A 15,583-nucleotide genomic window follows, 5' to 3' on the forward strand; every position below is an offset into this window, starting at 1 on the left:
AGAGTAAGTGGCAAAAATGGGAGCTGTGATTGCGAACATTGTGAAGATCTATGTGGATTTTACTTTTGAGGCGATTGTTCTTGAAAAGGAGCGAGAAACACTGCGCATTATGCGACTGCGCCGACGTAGTTTTTGGATCCACCTAATCACTGCATTGAGAATGACACGTGGGGTGTATTGTATGTTATATATGGAGCTGAGAGGAAACCCCGAGAAGTTTGTTTTAAAACTATGTTCGGATGAAAGCAGATTTTTTTTTTTTGGTTGCACGTGTTGGACACCTCATCCGTAGAAATGACACCTATTGCTGCTTCTCAATTTCACCGATGGAGCGTTTGATGGTTTTTCTTCAGTAAGCCATTTTTATTGTAACTTCTACTTTTTTAGCAGACTTTTAACTGTAATGTTGCTGCTGGTAGTTTCTAGTAATTATTGCCTTGCTTTGCCTTTTTTATGAAATATTTCTCCATTGTGCTTATGGTCATTGTAGACGCACAATACAAGTTCATAGCGGTCGATATTGGGGCCTTTGGCCGCTCCAATGACTTCAAGTATTTAAATTGTTTGCAATGGGGTGTCATATATATTGAAACTGCTTCCAATTTCCACCACCAAGACAGCTTCCTGAAACCTCTGGGCCACCATTGCTGTTTGTATGTGTTGGAGATGAAGCGTTCCAACTCTCGCAACACCTGCTGAAGCCATACTCAAGTAGTGGCTTGACGCCAATGAAAAAAGTGTTTAATTATCGCTTAGCACGAGCACGAAGAATGGTTGAGTGTGCTTTAGGCATTCTCGCATTCAAATGGCGAGTTCTGTTGACCGCTATTAACCTGAAGACTGACACTGTGGATGAGGTAGTGAAAGCTTGTGTGGTCCTGCACAATTTCCTAATATGCAAGGAACAGATTGCCATGGATGACAATTTGGTAGAAGCCTCCTTGTATGATTATCAGAATATTATTTTTCGTAGTCCTGTGGCAGTTTCAAGAATGAGGGACGAATTTGCAGAGTACTTTATTTCACCTCAAGGAAGAGTAGAATGGCAGGATGAGATGGTTCGATATCTTTGTCTTTTGATATAATGTATGTTGAAGTACCAAACTTATTGCAGTTTTCATATTTGTGATTACACAATTATTTTTTTTCTATTAGCCAAAGTATTGTACCTTGTTACCCAAAGTATTGTACCTTGTTACCCAAAGTATTGTACCTTGTTACCCAAAGTATTGTACCTTGTTACCCAAAGTATTGTACCTTGTTACCCAAAGTATTGTACCTTGTTACCCAAAGTATTGTACCTTGTTACCCAAAGTATTGTACCTTGTTACCCAAAGTATTGTACCTTGTTACCCAAAGTATTGTACCTTGTTACCCAAAGTATTGTACCTTGTTACCCAAAGTATTGTACCTTGTTACCCAAAGTATTGTACCTTGTTACCCAAAGTATTGTACCTTGTTACCCAAAGTATTGTACCTTGTTACCCAAAGTATTGTACCTTGTTACCCAAAGTATTGTACCTTGTTACCCAAAGTATTGTACCTTGTTACCCAAAGTATTGTACCTTGTTACCCAAAGTATTGTACCTAATTATAAATTAAGGTAGTTTGTGGTAAAAATAGTACTGGAGGGGCTGACAGATCGGATCACATTGACAGTGGGAGTATGGAGAGTGGATTGTGGTGGTGACACATCAGAAACATAGGGTGAAGGGGAGATGAAACTAAGAAAATGGGTGGACAAAAAAACAGGAGTAGGGATGGGATTTGGTAAGGTTTGAGGGGTGGAGTGGAGGGATTGGGAGGCAGAAGAGGTGGTGGGTGGAGAAGAGGGTTGTATTTGGGGCATGATGGGTGTGGACGGAGACTGGGGGTAGTGGGCAGGGAGTACAGGTTGGCCAGGGAGTGGAGCCACAGATGCTGTAGTTGGGAACTGGTATGGGGCAGGAAGCTTGTATTGTACCGGAGGGAGAGGAGGGACAGTGGCTAGAGGGGCGGCTGGTGCGGGAGGAACTACCGGGGCAGGTGGAGGCGTTTAGGAGCTAACCTGCGCTAGAGCAAACTGGCAGGCTTGCATTACATGGATCTGCTGGTCAGGAGATAGCTTGTCTATGCACTCAACTACTGCCTGCAAAAAGGACTGAGTGAGCGATTTACTTGCATCTAAATGCATCCTATCAAGATGCGTGCTCAATTCAAGCAAACTGTTGTGCATGAGGTTGAATCCAGCAGTGATTTGCTCAGACAACAGTTTCAGCAAGTTCTGGAAGGATGCATTTAGATGCAAGAACTCGGGCACTGCTGCCCAGGACCCAAAGGTGTTCTATAGGAGGCAGCAGTGACAGAGGGGTGAGGTAAAGGAAAAGGACCGAGGGACCAGATGTGAGGGAAGGCAGGAAAGGTGCAGATGTGTCGGGTCTGTTGAAGTGGTCCCCAGTGGCGGACATCTGTGGGATCTCTCCAGAAGGGTTCAATTCTTCAGGCTCCAGAGTGCTGCAGACGGTGCTGTGATACAAAGAAAAAATATATATAATTAATATATTGCTATTGCTTGGCCCTGGCTGAAACCAATAAAAAGATTACACATGTAAACATTTTTACTTAGTAAATGGGGTGGGGTATATTTACTTTCTGCTCACCATAGTCGAACGAAGGAACAACAGGACTCTAGCATACTTACACTTCGAGCTCCTGCATCCTCCCGATCCACTCGGGGCCTACATTTCTTTGTTGAACGCCTTCTTGAAGCGATCCCTGAGTGACCGCCACCACTTGATAACTCTGTCCCCTGTAAAGTGAAAGCACAAATTGGTTAGTATACAGCACATTACATCCTGCAACATAACTTACTGAACTGTGAATACTAGCGCTCTTGATTCTGGGCTCGAACATCAAGGTCTTTCCAATGTTCCACAGCTTTGCTGCACTAACATCAGCGTGACGGCGGTCCCCCATGTTCCACAGCGGCTCCCGCTCTCGGAGTAGATTGATGAAGAGATCGATGTCTAGGCCTGCCTCCTTAACCTTAAATCGGGAGCACACTGTGAAGCCTGTTAAAAAGACAAACAAAAATATTACACTCAAATCATCCACATGAAGTTGAAAAATACAAAAACCAAAAAATATAAAAGGTACTTACTCTCTGCCAACCTCCTCGACGCTCATCACGCCGACAACTCTGGGAGGCGTTTTGAGGACCTCTACGTTGAGCCCCAGAATCGGAAGACTAAAAAAAAAAAAAAAAAAAAAAAAATTATGTGCTTGGATGTAGGCTTATGTGTTGTGTGTACTGTGATGGTCTGTTTCTGTGATGCATGTAAGAAATTTACAAAATGTGAACCCACTCCAGGTCTTTCTCCACCCAGTCCGTCTCCTTCTGGAAGTACCTCTGATGCTGCAGCTTCCTGTTAAACAAGACTTAATGCATATTAGGTTATGTGTACAAAAAATGTTCATCCCAAAAAGAAATATATATATTTTCCTCAGTTCGCTGACAATGTGAGGGAGGGCTCCCAGAAGAAGACAGGCCTGGCTGTGTCGCTGGCTGGCCTGGCTCTGTGGCTGGTAGGCCTGGCTGTGTCGCTGGCTTGCCTGGCTCTGTGGCTGGTAGGCCTGGCTGTGTGGCTCGGTGGCCTGGCTGTGTGGCTGGCAGGCCTGGCTGGGTCGCTGGTGGGCATGGCTGGGTTGCTGGCTGGCTTGGCTGTGTGGCTGGCAGGCCTGCCTGGGTTGCTGGTAGGCCTGGCTGGGTCGCTGGCTTGCCTGGCTGTGTGGCTGGCTTGCCTGGCTGTGTGGCTGGCAGGCCTGGCTGTGTCGCTGGCAGGCCTGGCTGGGTCGCTGGTAGGCCAGGCTGGGTCGTTGGTAGGCCTGGCTGGGTCGATGGTAGGCCTGGCTGGGTTGCTGGTAGACCTGGCTGTGTCGCTGGCAGGCCTGGCTTCTGCTGGCTGGATTTTCGCTGGCTGGACTTCCACTGGCTGGACATCCGCTGGCTGGACTCCCGCTGGCTTGCTTGCTGGTACATGTATGAGTGAAGCCCTACCTGGCAGGATTTATATACCTTTCCTAATTGCGGGCTGGCTAATTGTATCAGAGCATGCTCAGTTTAAAAAAACAGAATCCATTGCCGGATTCCGTCATTTGACGGATCTGGCGCCCATAGGCTTCCATTCGAGCAAATGACAGACGGCAACAGATCCGTCGCTGTCCGATTTTTCGATGTACACAAAAAAGTTACTTTGTCCGTCGTCTCCGACCACCGTACAAACTATTTTTGACAGATCCGGTGAACGACGGAACAATTCGACTGATTTTGACTGACTGCAAAAAACTGATGTGTGAAAGGGGCCTAATGAGTTTCACTTTTTGCATTGAAGAATTGAAATAAATTAACTTTTTAATGATATTCTAATTTAGCGAGAAGCGCTTTTAAATTACAGATGTATAAAAAACACATATTTAGTATTACTGTATCTCAAAAAGTGTGTGAGGAAAAGTGAGGAAAAAAAGTCAAAACACCAGAATTGCTTTTCTTTGGTCATCAAACTACCACCAAATACGATAAAAAGTGATCAAAATGGTATCAACAAAAAGCTAAGTGTGCCTAATAACAAGTCCTCATTCAGTTCATGACAGAAAAATAAAAAAAGTTGCGACTCTCCGTAATTTGCAACACAAGCAATGTTTCTTTTTTTTTTTTTTCTCACAAATTCAAGACTTTGTTTTTTACCTCTTGAGGGGAATCTGACAGCTGAACAGGCTGCCTAAACCACAGGCAGCATGTATCAGACATTGGCTCTGATTTCAGCCCCCTTTGTTTTGACTGTTAAACGCTGCTCCAATTCAGTGGAAAGTATTTTAAAAGTCGCCAGAGAGCAAGGGGTCGACATTTTCCGCCTGCTACCAGATCTCTGCCTATAGATACACACAAGGAGAGGCCTGTGGCTGAAGGGTGCGTGTGGGGAAGCTGCCAGGGACCCACCTTTCCCACTAGTCTGTCATGCAGCTTCTAATGTACCTGGCTGAAATCATACAGCCAGTGTCTGATGCATGCTGTCTGTGTTTCAGGCAGCATGCATTAGATGTCAGGTCAGGTTCCTTTTAAATAACAAAAAAATCTGATAAGTATTGGCATCAACATTATTGTAATGATTTGCAAAATCTTGCTAGGTCATTATGAACGTCATAAAAACAAAATCTCCAAAAAATGGCAGAACTCTGGGCTTTTTTTTTTTTTTTTACAGTTAAGCGCACATGGCATTTGTTTTCCACATGTTTAAGTACATTATATGGTAAAATGAATGGAGTCATTCAAAATTTACTCTTCTTACGAAAAAACAAGTCCTTATATGGCCATTTAGAAAAATTTTAAAAAATATGGCTCTCTGAACAACGGGGGGAAAAAATAAAGCACAACAACAAAAAAATCCTGATTCTTTAAGAACTGCAGGAATTTTTAAAAAAGTTTTTGATTCATTTAGTCATCCATCTCTTATTCTATCTGACTGGACAAGATGTAGAATGCAGGTATCAGTTTGGAGTATTGTACATATTCTATAAGTTGGTGTTTGATATATTTTAGTATTATATTGATTTCTCCTTCTTTCCTGCAATTACAGATAACTATGTGCTGCTAAATATGTCCTGTCATTTCTTTTGCAGTGGTCTTTTATCAATGAGTTGAATAAATTGAGCAGTTTACAGTCTGTAAATTGTCAGAATAACCCTGTAATGGACTCTGATAAAAACCCTGAAACCATCAGACAACTTATAATTGCAAAGATATCAAGTCTAACATTTTTAAACAGGACTGAGGTAGGTATTTATTATGGCACTTTAACAAATCATATCACAGATCTTTGCTTGGGTCTAAATAAGAGCACATAATTTTATTTCATGAAGACTTTGTTTAACTTTTTTAACAAGAAGCAGCAAATTGGAACAGTAGTAAGGCCTCATTATGAAAAAAAAAACAAGTTGTAAGTGGCCAAAAAAACAAATTACATTGTTTAGAAATGAGCAATACAATTGATGGATCTCAGAAGAAATAAATTAATTGCTGGCTTAAAGCTTTATTCCTTATAATACCTTTTAGTTTTGAAAAATGATAATAATGAAAAGCAAAAAAATATAAAAACAGAAAAAAGTGAAAGCATGAGAGAAAAAAAACATAAGGCGGGAAAACTATGTGGTCCATATAGATAATATAACTGTCCTTGCTGGGCGTGCATGCTCTATAAACCGGGTTGTCTAGGTTAGTAAGAAAATACGTTTTTCCCAGGATTGTAAGTGGGTGTCGACTGGGGAAGATGGTGGGCCTAGGACAGAGGGTTCACAGAACAAGAGGTGTTGAGATGTTGCCTCAAAGCAACTAGTTAGGAAAGGTTTTATCCATAGCAACTTTGATAGGTTCGAGGCCAGGAAAGGTGTAAGGACAAACCTGGAAATCTATCACTCCTTGGTTTTTGGGTCAATGCAAGACTGAATGCTTGATTCTAGCCAGCTTGTCTGCCCATGTAAATGAGTTCTGAAAGGAGACTATGGATTTAAAAAAGGATACTGGTATTTTAATTGTAAAGTATCAATGTGTGGCACTCTGAAGTAAAAGAGAGGGGCCTCAAACTGGAACCCTAACTTGCTCTGTCCCGGGGTGTTCTTGATGATAGAGAGGCCTGAGTCTCTGACCACACTATGCTGCTGTGTTAAAGGGAACTTGTCACCCCCCCAGAGCATTTTTAAGTAAAAGGGCCACCTTCAGCAGCACTAAGGCTGCATTCTGTGAAGGTGGCTCATGTTTCTGATGCCTAGTAACACTGAAATATTGACTTTTATAAATTGCACCCCATACCTGTATTAAGTCCCAGAGGTATGGTCTGTCTCCCCCTGTTTCAGCTGCCTCCCAGCCATCAGTCATCCCCCTCTTCCGTCTGTCCGCCACCTCCTGTGTTGCTGGTACATGCCCTGCGCCTGCCCCATCTCCCTCCTCCACTTTCTCTTTTCTCCCTCGGCAGCGTCTGATGAGCCGAGGGACCAACCAAGAGCACTACTATAATGTGTTTTACATACCATATTCTTAGAATAAATATCTGTGTGATACATAAGGTACAAAATACTCATTGCAAATTCTAATATCTTGGAGTAGTTATGTAATTTTCTTGATATTACACATGTGCTGTCTACACAGATTCTTCCACAGGAAAGAAAAGGAGCTGAACTCGACTACAGAAAAATGTTTGGAATCGAATGGCTAAAATCTGGTGGAAATCGGAACCCTAATCATAATAATCCATCCATGGAGTTTCTGACAGAACACCCTCGATACATTGAACTTATAGAGAGTAAGAAATGCTCTTGCATCCCTTTCATAGTTTTCTTTATATCTTGAAATAATAGAAAGGAAATGCGTGGGCACAAAATAACCATAGCAGTTGGTTGTGCTGCTTAAGAACCATTTGATTTGCTTTGATGCCTAGAGTAACATTTTAGAAATGTACAGAGCAATACGGCAACACTCACCGGTCCAGGTGTGGTTCAAATCCTTTATTGAATCATTAATATCGGCCGTTTCACGCCTATGAGACCCGTGGAAGCGCTAACGTAGGCGTGAAACGGCCGTCGTCACATCCTGCTCACCTCCTTCCCTGTTTCACCATCCCGAGCCGTGAACAAGACTGCTTTGTTTTAATGCTTCAATAAAGGATTTGAACCACACCTGGACCGGTGAGTGTTGCCGTATTGCTCTGTACATTTCTTGATTGCACACTTTTTTCATACGAGCACCTCTACCTGGACATCAGGCTCCTGTTTACATACTTGGACGGACCGCAGTCAGTCTCTGATCTGGTAACAGCTGTGCGGCTTTGCTTTTTTCTATTTTGGACATTCCTAGAGTAACATTTTACCTTTTAGTATAAAGCCTTCAAACGTTTTTTTTTTCTTTCTTTTTTTCAGTCTACACCAAAAATGTTGTTTCTCTTTGACACACACCCATTTTCTTATTTAAACTTACCGTATATACTCGAGTATAAGCCGAGATTTTCAGCCCAAATTTTAGGGCTGAAAGTGCCCCCCTCGGCTTATACTCGAGTCACGGTAGCGGTGGGGTCGGCGGGTGAGGGGGTGAGGGCGCTGAGGTATACTTACCTAGTCCCAGCGATCCTCGCGCTGTCCCTGCCGTCCCACGGGCTTCGGCGCTGCAGCTTCTTCCTCTCTTCAGCGGTCACGTGGGACCGCTCATTACAGAAATGAATAAGCGGCTCCACCTCCCATAGGGGCGGAGCCGCTTATTCATTTCTCTAATCAGTGGTGCCGGTGACCGCTGATAGAGAAAGAAGCTGCAGCGCCGAAGACAGGAGGGGACAGCGCGAGGATCGCCAGGACTAGGTGAGTATGTTATATTCACCTGTCCTCGTTCCAGCCGCCGGGCGCCGATCCATCTTCCCGGCCGGCGCCTCCATCTTCCCGGCGTCTGCGCTCTCTGACTGATCAGGCAGAGGGCGCGATGACGCATATAGTGTGCGCGGCGCCCTCTGCCTGATCAGTCAGAGCAGAGACGCCGGGAAGATGGAGGCGCCGGAACGAGACGCTGGGAGCTGCAATCAAGGGAGGTGAGTATGTGTTTTTTTTTTTTTTATTGCAGCAGTAGCAGCGGCAGCACAGTTTAATGTGGAGCATCTATGGGGCACAGTGAACGGTGCAGAGCACCGTATAAGGCACAGCTAGGGGGCACAATGAACGGTGCGGAGCACCGTATAAGGCACAGCTAGGGGGCACAATGAACGGTGCAGAGCACCGTATAAGGCACAGCTAGGGGGCACAATGAACAGTGCAGAGCACCGTATAAGGCACAGCTAGGGGGCACAGTGAACGGTGCGGAGCACCGTATAAGGCACAGCTAGGGGGCACAATGAATGGTGCGGAGCACCGTATATGGCACAGCTAGGGGGCACAATGAACGGTGCGGAGCACCGTATAAGGCACAGCTAGGGGGCACAATGAACGGTGCAGAGCACCGTATAAGGCACAGCTAGGGGGCACAATGAACGGTGCGGAGCACCGTATAAGGCACAGCTAGGGGGCACAATGAACGGTGCGGAGCACCGTATAAGGCACAGCTAGGGGGCACAGTGAACGGTGCAGAGCACCGTATAAGGCACAGCTAGGGGGCACAATGAACGGTGCAGAGCACCGTATATGGCACAGCTAGGGGGCACAGTGAACGGTGCAGAGCACCGTATAAGGCACAGCTAGGGGGCACAGTGAACGGTGCAGAGCACCGTATAAGGCACAGCTAGGGGGCACAGTGAACGGTGCAGAGCACCGTATAAGGCACAGCTAGGGGGCACAATGAACGGTGCAGGGCACCGTATAAGGCACAGCTAGGGGGCACAGTGAACGGTGCAGAGCACCGTATAAGGCACAGCTAGGGGGCACAATGAACGGTGCGGAGCACCGTATAAGGCACAGCTAGGGGGCACAGTGAACGGTGCAGAGCACCGTATAAGGCACAGCTAGGGGGCACAGTGAACGGTGCAGAGCACCGTATAAGGCACAGCTAGGGGGCACAGTGAACGGTGCAGAGCACTATATGGGGCACAGCTATGGGGAAATATGAATGGTGTAGAGCACTATATGGCACAGCTATGGGGAAATAATGATCTATTTTTATTTTTGAAATTCACCGGTAAATGCTGCATTTCCACCCTAGGCTTATACTCGAGTCAATAAGTTTTCCCAGTTTTTTGTGGCAAAATTAGGGGGGTCGGCTTATACTCGGGTCGGCTTATACTCGAGTATATACGGTACATCTAATATTAAATGAAGGGAACCAGTATATAGGAACAACCCTAGTGTAAGATACCTTTTAACCCTTTAATGACCATGGCGGTCATTGATGGTTTGAATTCTAGAATGTAAGTCCGCAAGGACAGGGTCCTCTCCCCTCTGTACCAGTCTGTCACTGTAAACTTGTTTACTGTAAACGATATCTATAACTTTGAATCTAAACCCTTTCTCATGTACAGCACCATGGAATTAATGGTGCTATATAAATAAATAAATAAATAATACATACATAGACCATTTTGTAGCCACGTCATACAGAAAATCTGGCTGTGCTTACATAGCTCCTCATCTCTCCTCTTAGCCTGTAATTTTGTGAGGTGGACTGAGAGAACTGTGTAATGTATGAACAAGTTTAACTTATTTAAAAAAAACATGCAAAAATGTAAAATAAAGTTAAGCATTTTTACAGTTTTTCTGGAGTGACAGCAATTACCGTATTTTGCACCCCAAATTTTGGGGTGCAAAATAGGAAAGAAAAATCTTTTAAATAAATTTGTAGTACGTTTTATAGTCCGTATTAATGGTAGCTTACTGGAGGGGGGGAGTTGTGGCACAAGAGCGGGGTCACAGGAGACAGGGTCGCTGCCTAATGAGGCCAGCGGCAGTAGGAGTGAGAGCAACATCATCCCCACTCCTGCCACCGTCGACCTCTTGAAGCAGGGACTCCTGTGACTCTGCTCCTCCGCAGCCTCCACCTCCCTTTGGTAAGCTACCTTCAGATTATATGACGCAACCCCATTTTACTCCCAAATTATTTTTGGAAAAATTGTGTCTTTTATAATCCAAAAAATACAGTATTACTTCTGATATTGTAAATGTAGAAAGAAGTAGTAGATCAGGGGTGGGGAGTCGTTTTTCTGCCAAGGGCCATTTGAATATTTATACCACCCTTCGGGTGCCATACAAACTCCACCCACAAAGTACATTCTGACTCTGGCACTGGTTTCAGGATGTAATTTTTCATTGCATGCCCTTCAGTGTTTAGTAGTGAAAACTGCATTGTACATTGCTAACAGAGCAAGAAGAAATTAATGAGCTTGTGGCAATCAAAATACATCTCCTTGCCCAAGAATGCAGTCCCTGAGAATCTGCTCGGGGGCCTGATAAAAGGTTATCGAGGGCCGTAAATGGGACGAATCTGTGCTGCAGTTTATGTTCATGATAGTGAAGCTCCTCCTCTACAGATAAGGGGAAGTAATAACAAACACACAGGGAAGGAAAGCTTACAGTACATTCATCTCAGAAGTGAACAGGAAAGCCGGATTAAGGAAGATAAGTTGGTAACTACTTCTTAAAACATATCTAAACTTTCAATAAACTGTGTATTAATCAATAGTCCTGTATATGTTGTGTCTGTATGCTTGATGTTTTAGTTTGTTTTTCCTCTCAGCTCCTGTTTGGAGGACTTAGATGCTCTGATGACTTACATTATTATGTATAGTGTATATAAGGAGAAGACTGTTTTTTCTAACATCTCAAATTCGGAAATACAGTAACAGGATCGATGTAGACGTGTGTGTGTGTTCTGGAATATGATTCAGCACAAACATGCTCCCTCCCTCCTCCCCTCTTCATAGACTGTAAAGAAATATGATGTGAAGCATTTAGTGAGCTGTACCCCAAGATAAGCCTGACATTGAAAGTCCAGAGTAAAGCTATATAACATATTTTTCAAACTTGATACTCATCTGTCCTATTGATTTATGCAAAGATTGTGCATGATTCCCTATTGTTGCAAGAATTACAATACACCTTACTTTTTGTTTACAGGACAAAATTATTTTGAGAGCAAATTTACATAATTACAAAATGTCTAAGAAACATCTTATGAAGTCAGCTGTATTTGAGCATTTCACAGTGACTCAAGATAAAAAAACATTTTGTGTCAGTGTATAAGTGACCCAGATGAAAACAAATGCTGTGATGCCAAAATCAGTTCATACTCAGGCAGTGGTAAAAATGCTCCTTCAACAGCTTTCAATCTAAAAAGACATTTACCACGCTGCCACCCAGAAGTTTACAAAGCTGTGATTGAAAAATACCACAGCAGCACCAAGAAACTAGAGATCAGCACTTCCCGCCATGCAAATGAGGAGGAAAGAGAGTCTCAAGCATCAGTTACAAGATATTTTGTAAGTGACAAAGTTATTGTAACAATGACAGCAGATGTGTTTAAAAGACAGCTCATCGAGCTTGTTGTGAAGGACAGTGTACCATTATCATTATTTGCACGACCAGCTTTTATAGCTCTTAATAGAGAAATGGCCTGCAAACTTGATTTCTCTGCAAAAGGGAAAGTATTAGAAAACTAGTGATTGAAGAAGCCCTTAACCAAAAGGAAGATCTTAAAAAGACTCTCGAGAGAAGCTTTGTGTTTCTTCAAATGGATGCCTGCACACGTCACAAAGTGAACTATTTTGCTATCAACATTTGATATGTTTGTGACAACAAAAAATTGTTACCAAGACACTGGTAGTAAAAGATATTAAAGATACTCACAACAGCCAGTTTCTCCAGACCTTAGTGGAAAAAGTTCTGCAAGATTTTGAACTAAAAAAAAGAACAGGTTCTTGCTATTGTAACTGACAATGCTTCAAACATAAGTACAATTAAACTGATGAATGAGAATAATGAAGGTGAACAGCTAGAAGAACATTTCAAATTCAGTATGTTTAAGATGGAAGGCCATAATCCTGTTCCCATAACAGAGGAACAAACAGATACTACTACAGAAGAACAGCAGAATGATTCTTTACAATTAGATGATCTTGTTGAAGCTGCTTCACACCTCTTTCCTATTCATCACATACGCTGTGTTGTACACACTCTGCAGCTGGCAATAAGAGAGAGTCTGCAAGAGAGGCATGCTGGACCTCTGATTAGCAAAGTGAGGAAATTGGCTATTGCTGCCAGAACCCCTAAAATTAATTCCCTCTTGAAGAGATGTGCTGGAAAAGGGGCAATTGTGGATCAAGCCACTCGGTGGGGCAGCACCTATTTAATGATTGAGTGCTTGCTTGAGCTGAAACCCTTCCTTGTATATATGGCCAACCCTCAGGTAACACTACATGAAGGTCAATGGACACAGGTGGCTGAATTGAAGGCAATGCTTCATTTCCCATTTACAGTGACTAAAAAGTTACAAGCTGAGAACTTAGGCTATGTGCACACGATGCGGATTTGGCTGCGGATGCGCTGCGGATTCGCAGCTGTTTTCCATGCTTTTTACAGTACCATGTAAACTTATGGAAAGCCAAATCTGCAGTGCCCATGGTGCGGAAAATACTGAGCGGAAACGCTGCATTGTATTTTCCACATCATGTCAATTCTTTGTGCGGATTCCGGGATTTAGATGTTTCGCCCCCAGCAGTTCGCCCCAAACAGTTCGCCCCCGGGTACATTTACTTCACCTGTGGGAAATTATACCACCCAGCTGCCATTATATCACCCCAGGGGACCCCTTTAAGCAGCGTCGGTCCCTACTGACCGAATAACACAGGTGGCGTCACGAACAAACTTTTTTTCTTAAACTCCCTTTAAAGACCTTTCCCTTTACTTGGACACCCAGTGCCAAAGACCGGGTCGCAGCCACTGTGATGTCCCCTTCAAGTACCGGACTCGGTACCGAGTAACCCACTGCCCTGGCGGGCAACTCAACTTGGCGTCATGAACAGGATGTACCCGGGGGCGAACTGCTGGGGACGAAACATCCTATAACCGCGGATTCCGCAGCGTTTTACACCTGCTCCTCAATAGGAATCTGCAGATGTAAAACCACAGGTGGAATCCGCACACAAACCGCAGGTGGAATCCGCACACAAACCGCAGGAAATCCGCGGTAAATCCGCAGGTAAAACGCAGTGCGTTTTACAAGCAGATTTTGCAAAAACAGTGCAGAGAAATCCGCACACAAATCCGCAACGTGGGCACATAGCCTTAACTCCTGGCATTTTTATGAAGGAGTGGAAGAACTTGTTGTTTTGCCTGTCCCAAAGAGGAGGTTTAATCGCAGATGGCATTGCTGCTTCAATGAAATGGAGAGAGACACTGCTATTAGAAAATACAATTCTTCTGGCAGCTGTTTATGTGGACCCGAATCATCGTATTTTGCTGGATGATCAACAGCTTACTAAAGGAAAAGAATCTCTGATTGAGGTAGCAGTTAGGATGAGTGGGCTACAGGACTGCCAAGAGCAAAAGGACTCTGGTCCTGCCGCTTCTGTTTCTTCATTCTCATCAGATGAAGAGTTTAATTTCGAAAAGTATTTGGACGATATAGACCAGGCAAAGCGTTGCTACGGGGAAAAAGATTCTACTCCCATAGAAAACTGACCATATTTCAGCAAAATTTTTCACTTGCTCTCAAAGAAGTAGAAGAGTTCAATTGTTCATCAAAACTGACTGCACGAGGCAAATCCTTTATACCCTGAAATTGTTAGAGATGTTGCCCATGTGGTTACTGCTCTGCCACCAACCCAATTTAGTGTAGAGATTTTGCTCTCTTTGCTTTAAAATAATTAAGTCAGATTTGAAGTATTCTATGAAGGAGGATCTGATGAGGCGATACCATTTCTCAGAACAAATTCATAGACTGCACAAATGTTATTCAGTATGTTTTTGTTGAAAACTTTTTTTTCCCACTTACTGCATAGTGTATAATTTATTCACAGTAGATTGCTCAATCATAAACATATTTCCCCTTTGGGAAATGATGTACCATACTAAATACTATATAACGTAGGGTCTGATCATACCAAATAAATGAAAATGACCTTGACCATGGTACTTGTAGAGAAACAACAATTTTATTAGAATATAATTCTTATAAAAACAACATGTCAAAATAGTAAAAGGGATACTGGACCATACAAAAAAGAGGGACAGAACTGTCATAGGTTAAACCCTAAACCCTAACACTGGGCCGACACAACATATGGGTATATAATATATACAGTTAGGGCCAGAAATATTTGGACAGTGACACAATTTTCGCGAGTTGGGCTCTGCATGCCACCACATTGGATTTGAAATGAAACCTCTACAACAGAATTCAAGTGCAGATTGTAACGTTTAATTTGAAGGGTTGAACAAAAATATCTGATAGAAAATGTAGGAATTTCTTTACAAACACTCCACATTTTAGGAGGTCAAAAGTAATTGGACAAATAAACATAACCCAAACAAAATATTTTTATTTTCAATATTTTGTTGCAAATCCTTTGGAGGCAATCACTGCCTTAAGTCTGGAACCCATAGACATCACCAAACGCTGGGTTTCCTCCTTCTTAATGCTTTGCCAGGCCTTTACAGCCGCAGCCTTCAGGTCTTGCTTGTTTGTGGGTCTTTCCGTCTTAAGTCTGGATTTGAGCAAGTGAAATGCATGCTCAATTGGGTTTAGATCTGGAGATTGACTTGGCCATTGCAGAATGTTCCACTTTTTGGCACTCATGAACTCCTGGGTAGCTTTGGCTGTATGCTTGGGGTCATTGTCCATCTGTACTATGAAGCGCCGTCCAATCAACTTTGCAGCATTTGGCTGAATCTGGGCTGAAAGTATATCCCGGTACACTTCAGAATTCATCCGGCTACTCTTGTCTGCTCTTATGTCATCAATAAACACAAGTGACCCAGTGCCATTGAAAGCCATGCATGCCCATGCCATCACGTTGCCTCCACCATGTTTTACAGAGGATGTGGTGTGCCTTGGATCATGTGCCGTTCCCTTTCTTCTCCAAACTTTTTTCTT

The 15,583-nt window shown here is 43.4% G+C and overlaps 1 protein-coding gene across 8 annotated transcripts in view; it reads left to right on the top strand.

Annotated features, from left to right (window-relative positions):
- Positions 1-15,583, top strand: part of TBCE (tubulin folding cofactor E) — a 359,490-nt gene that overhangs the window by 265,310 nt on the left and 78,597 nt on the right. For 5 of the 8 annotated variants that reach the window (XR_011321965.1, XM_069769489.1, XM_069769491.1 and 2 more), the window contains 2 exons: positions 5,656-5,808; positions 7,178-7,331. Coding sequence is in view for 4 of the 8 variants with exons in the window: in XM_069769489.1 (XP_069625590.1) it covers positions 5,656-5,808; positions 7,178-7,331 (307 nt within the window). In the remaining 4 variants the exon portion in view is untranslated. Of the gene's footprint in view, positions 1-5,655; positions 5,809-7,177; positions 7,332-11,607; positions 11,970-15,583 lie in introns of all 8 variants that reach the window. The other 3 variants (XR_011321966.1, XR_011321967.1, XR_011321968.1) reach the window with 1 other exon arrangement.

The sequence above is a fragment of the Ranitomeya imitator genome, chromosome 5 (assembly GCF_032444005.1).
Source record: "Ranitomeya imitator isolate aRanImi1 chromosome 5, aRanImi1.pri, whole genome shotgun sequence".
Lineage (NCBI taxonomy): Eukaryota > Metazoa > Chordata > Amphibia > Anura > Dendrobatidae > Ranitomeya > Ranitomeya imitator.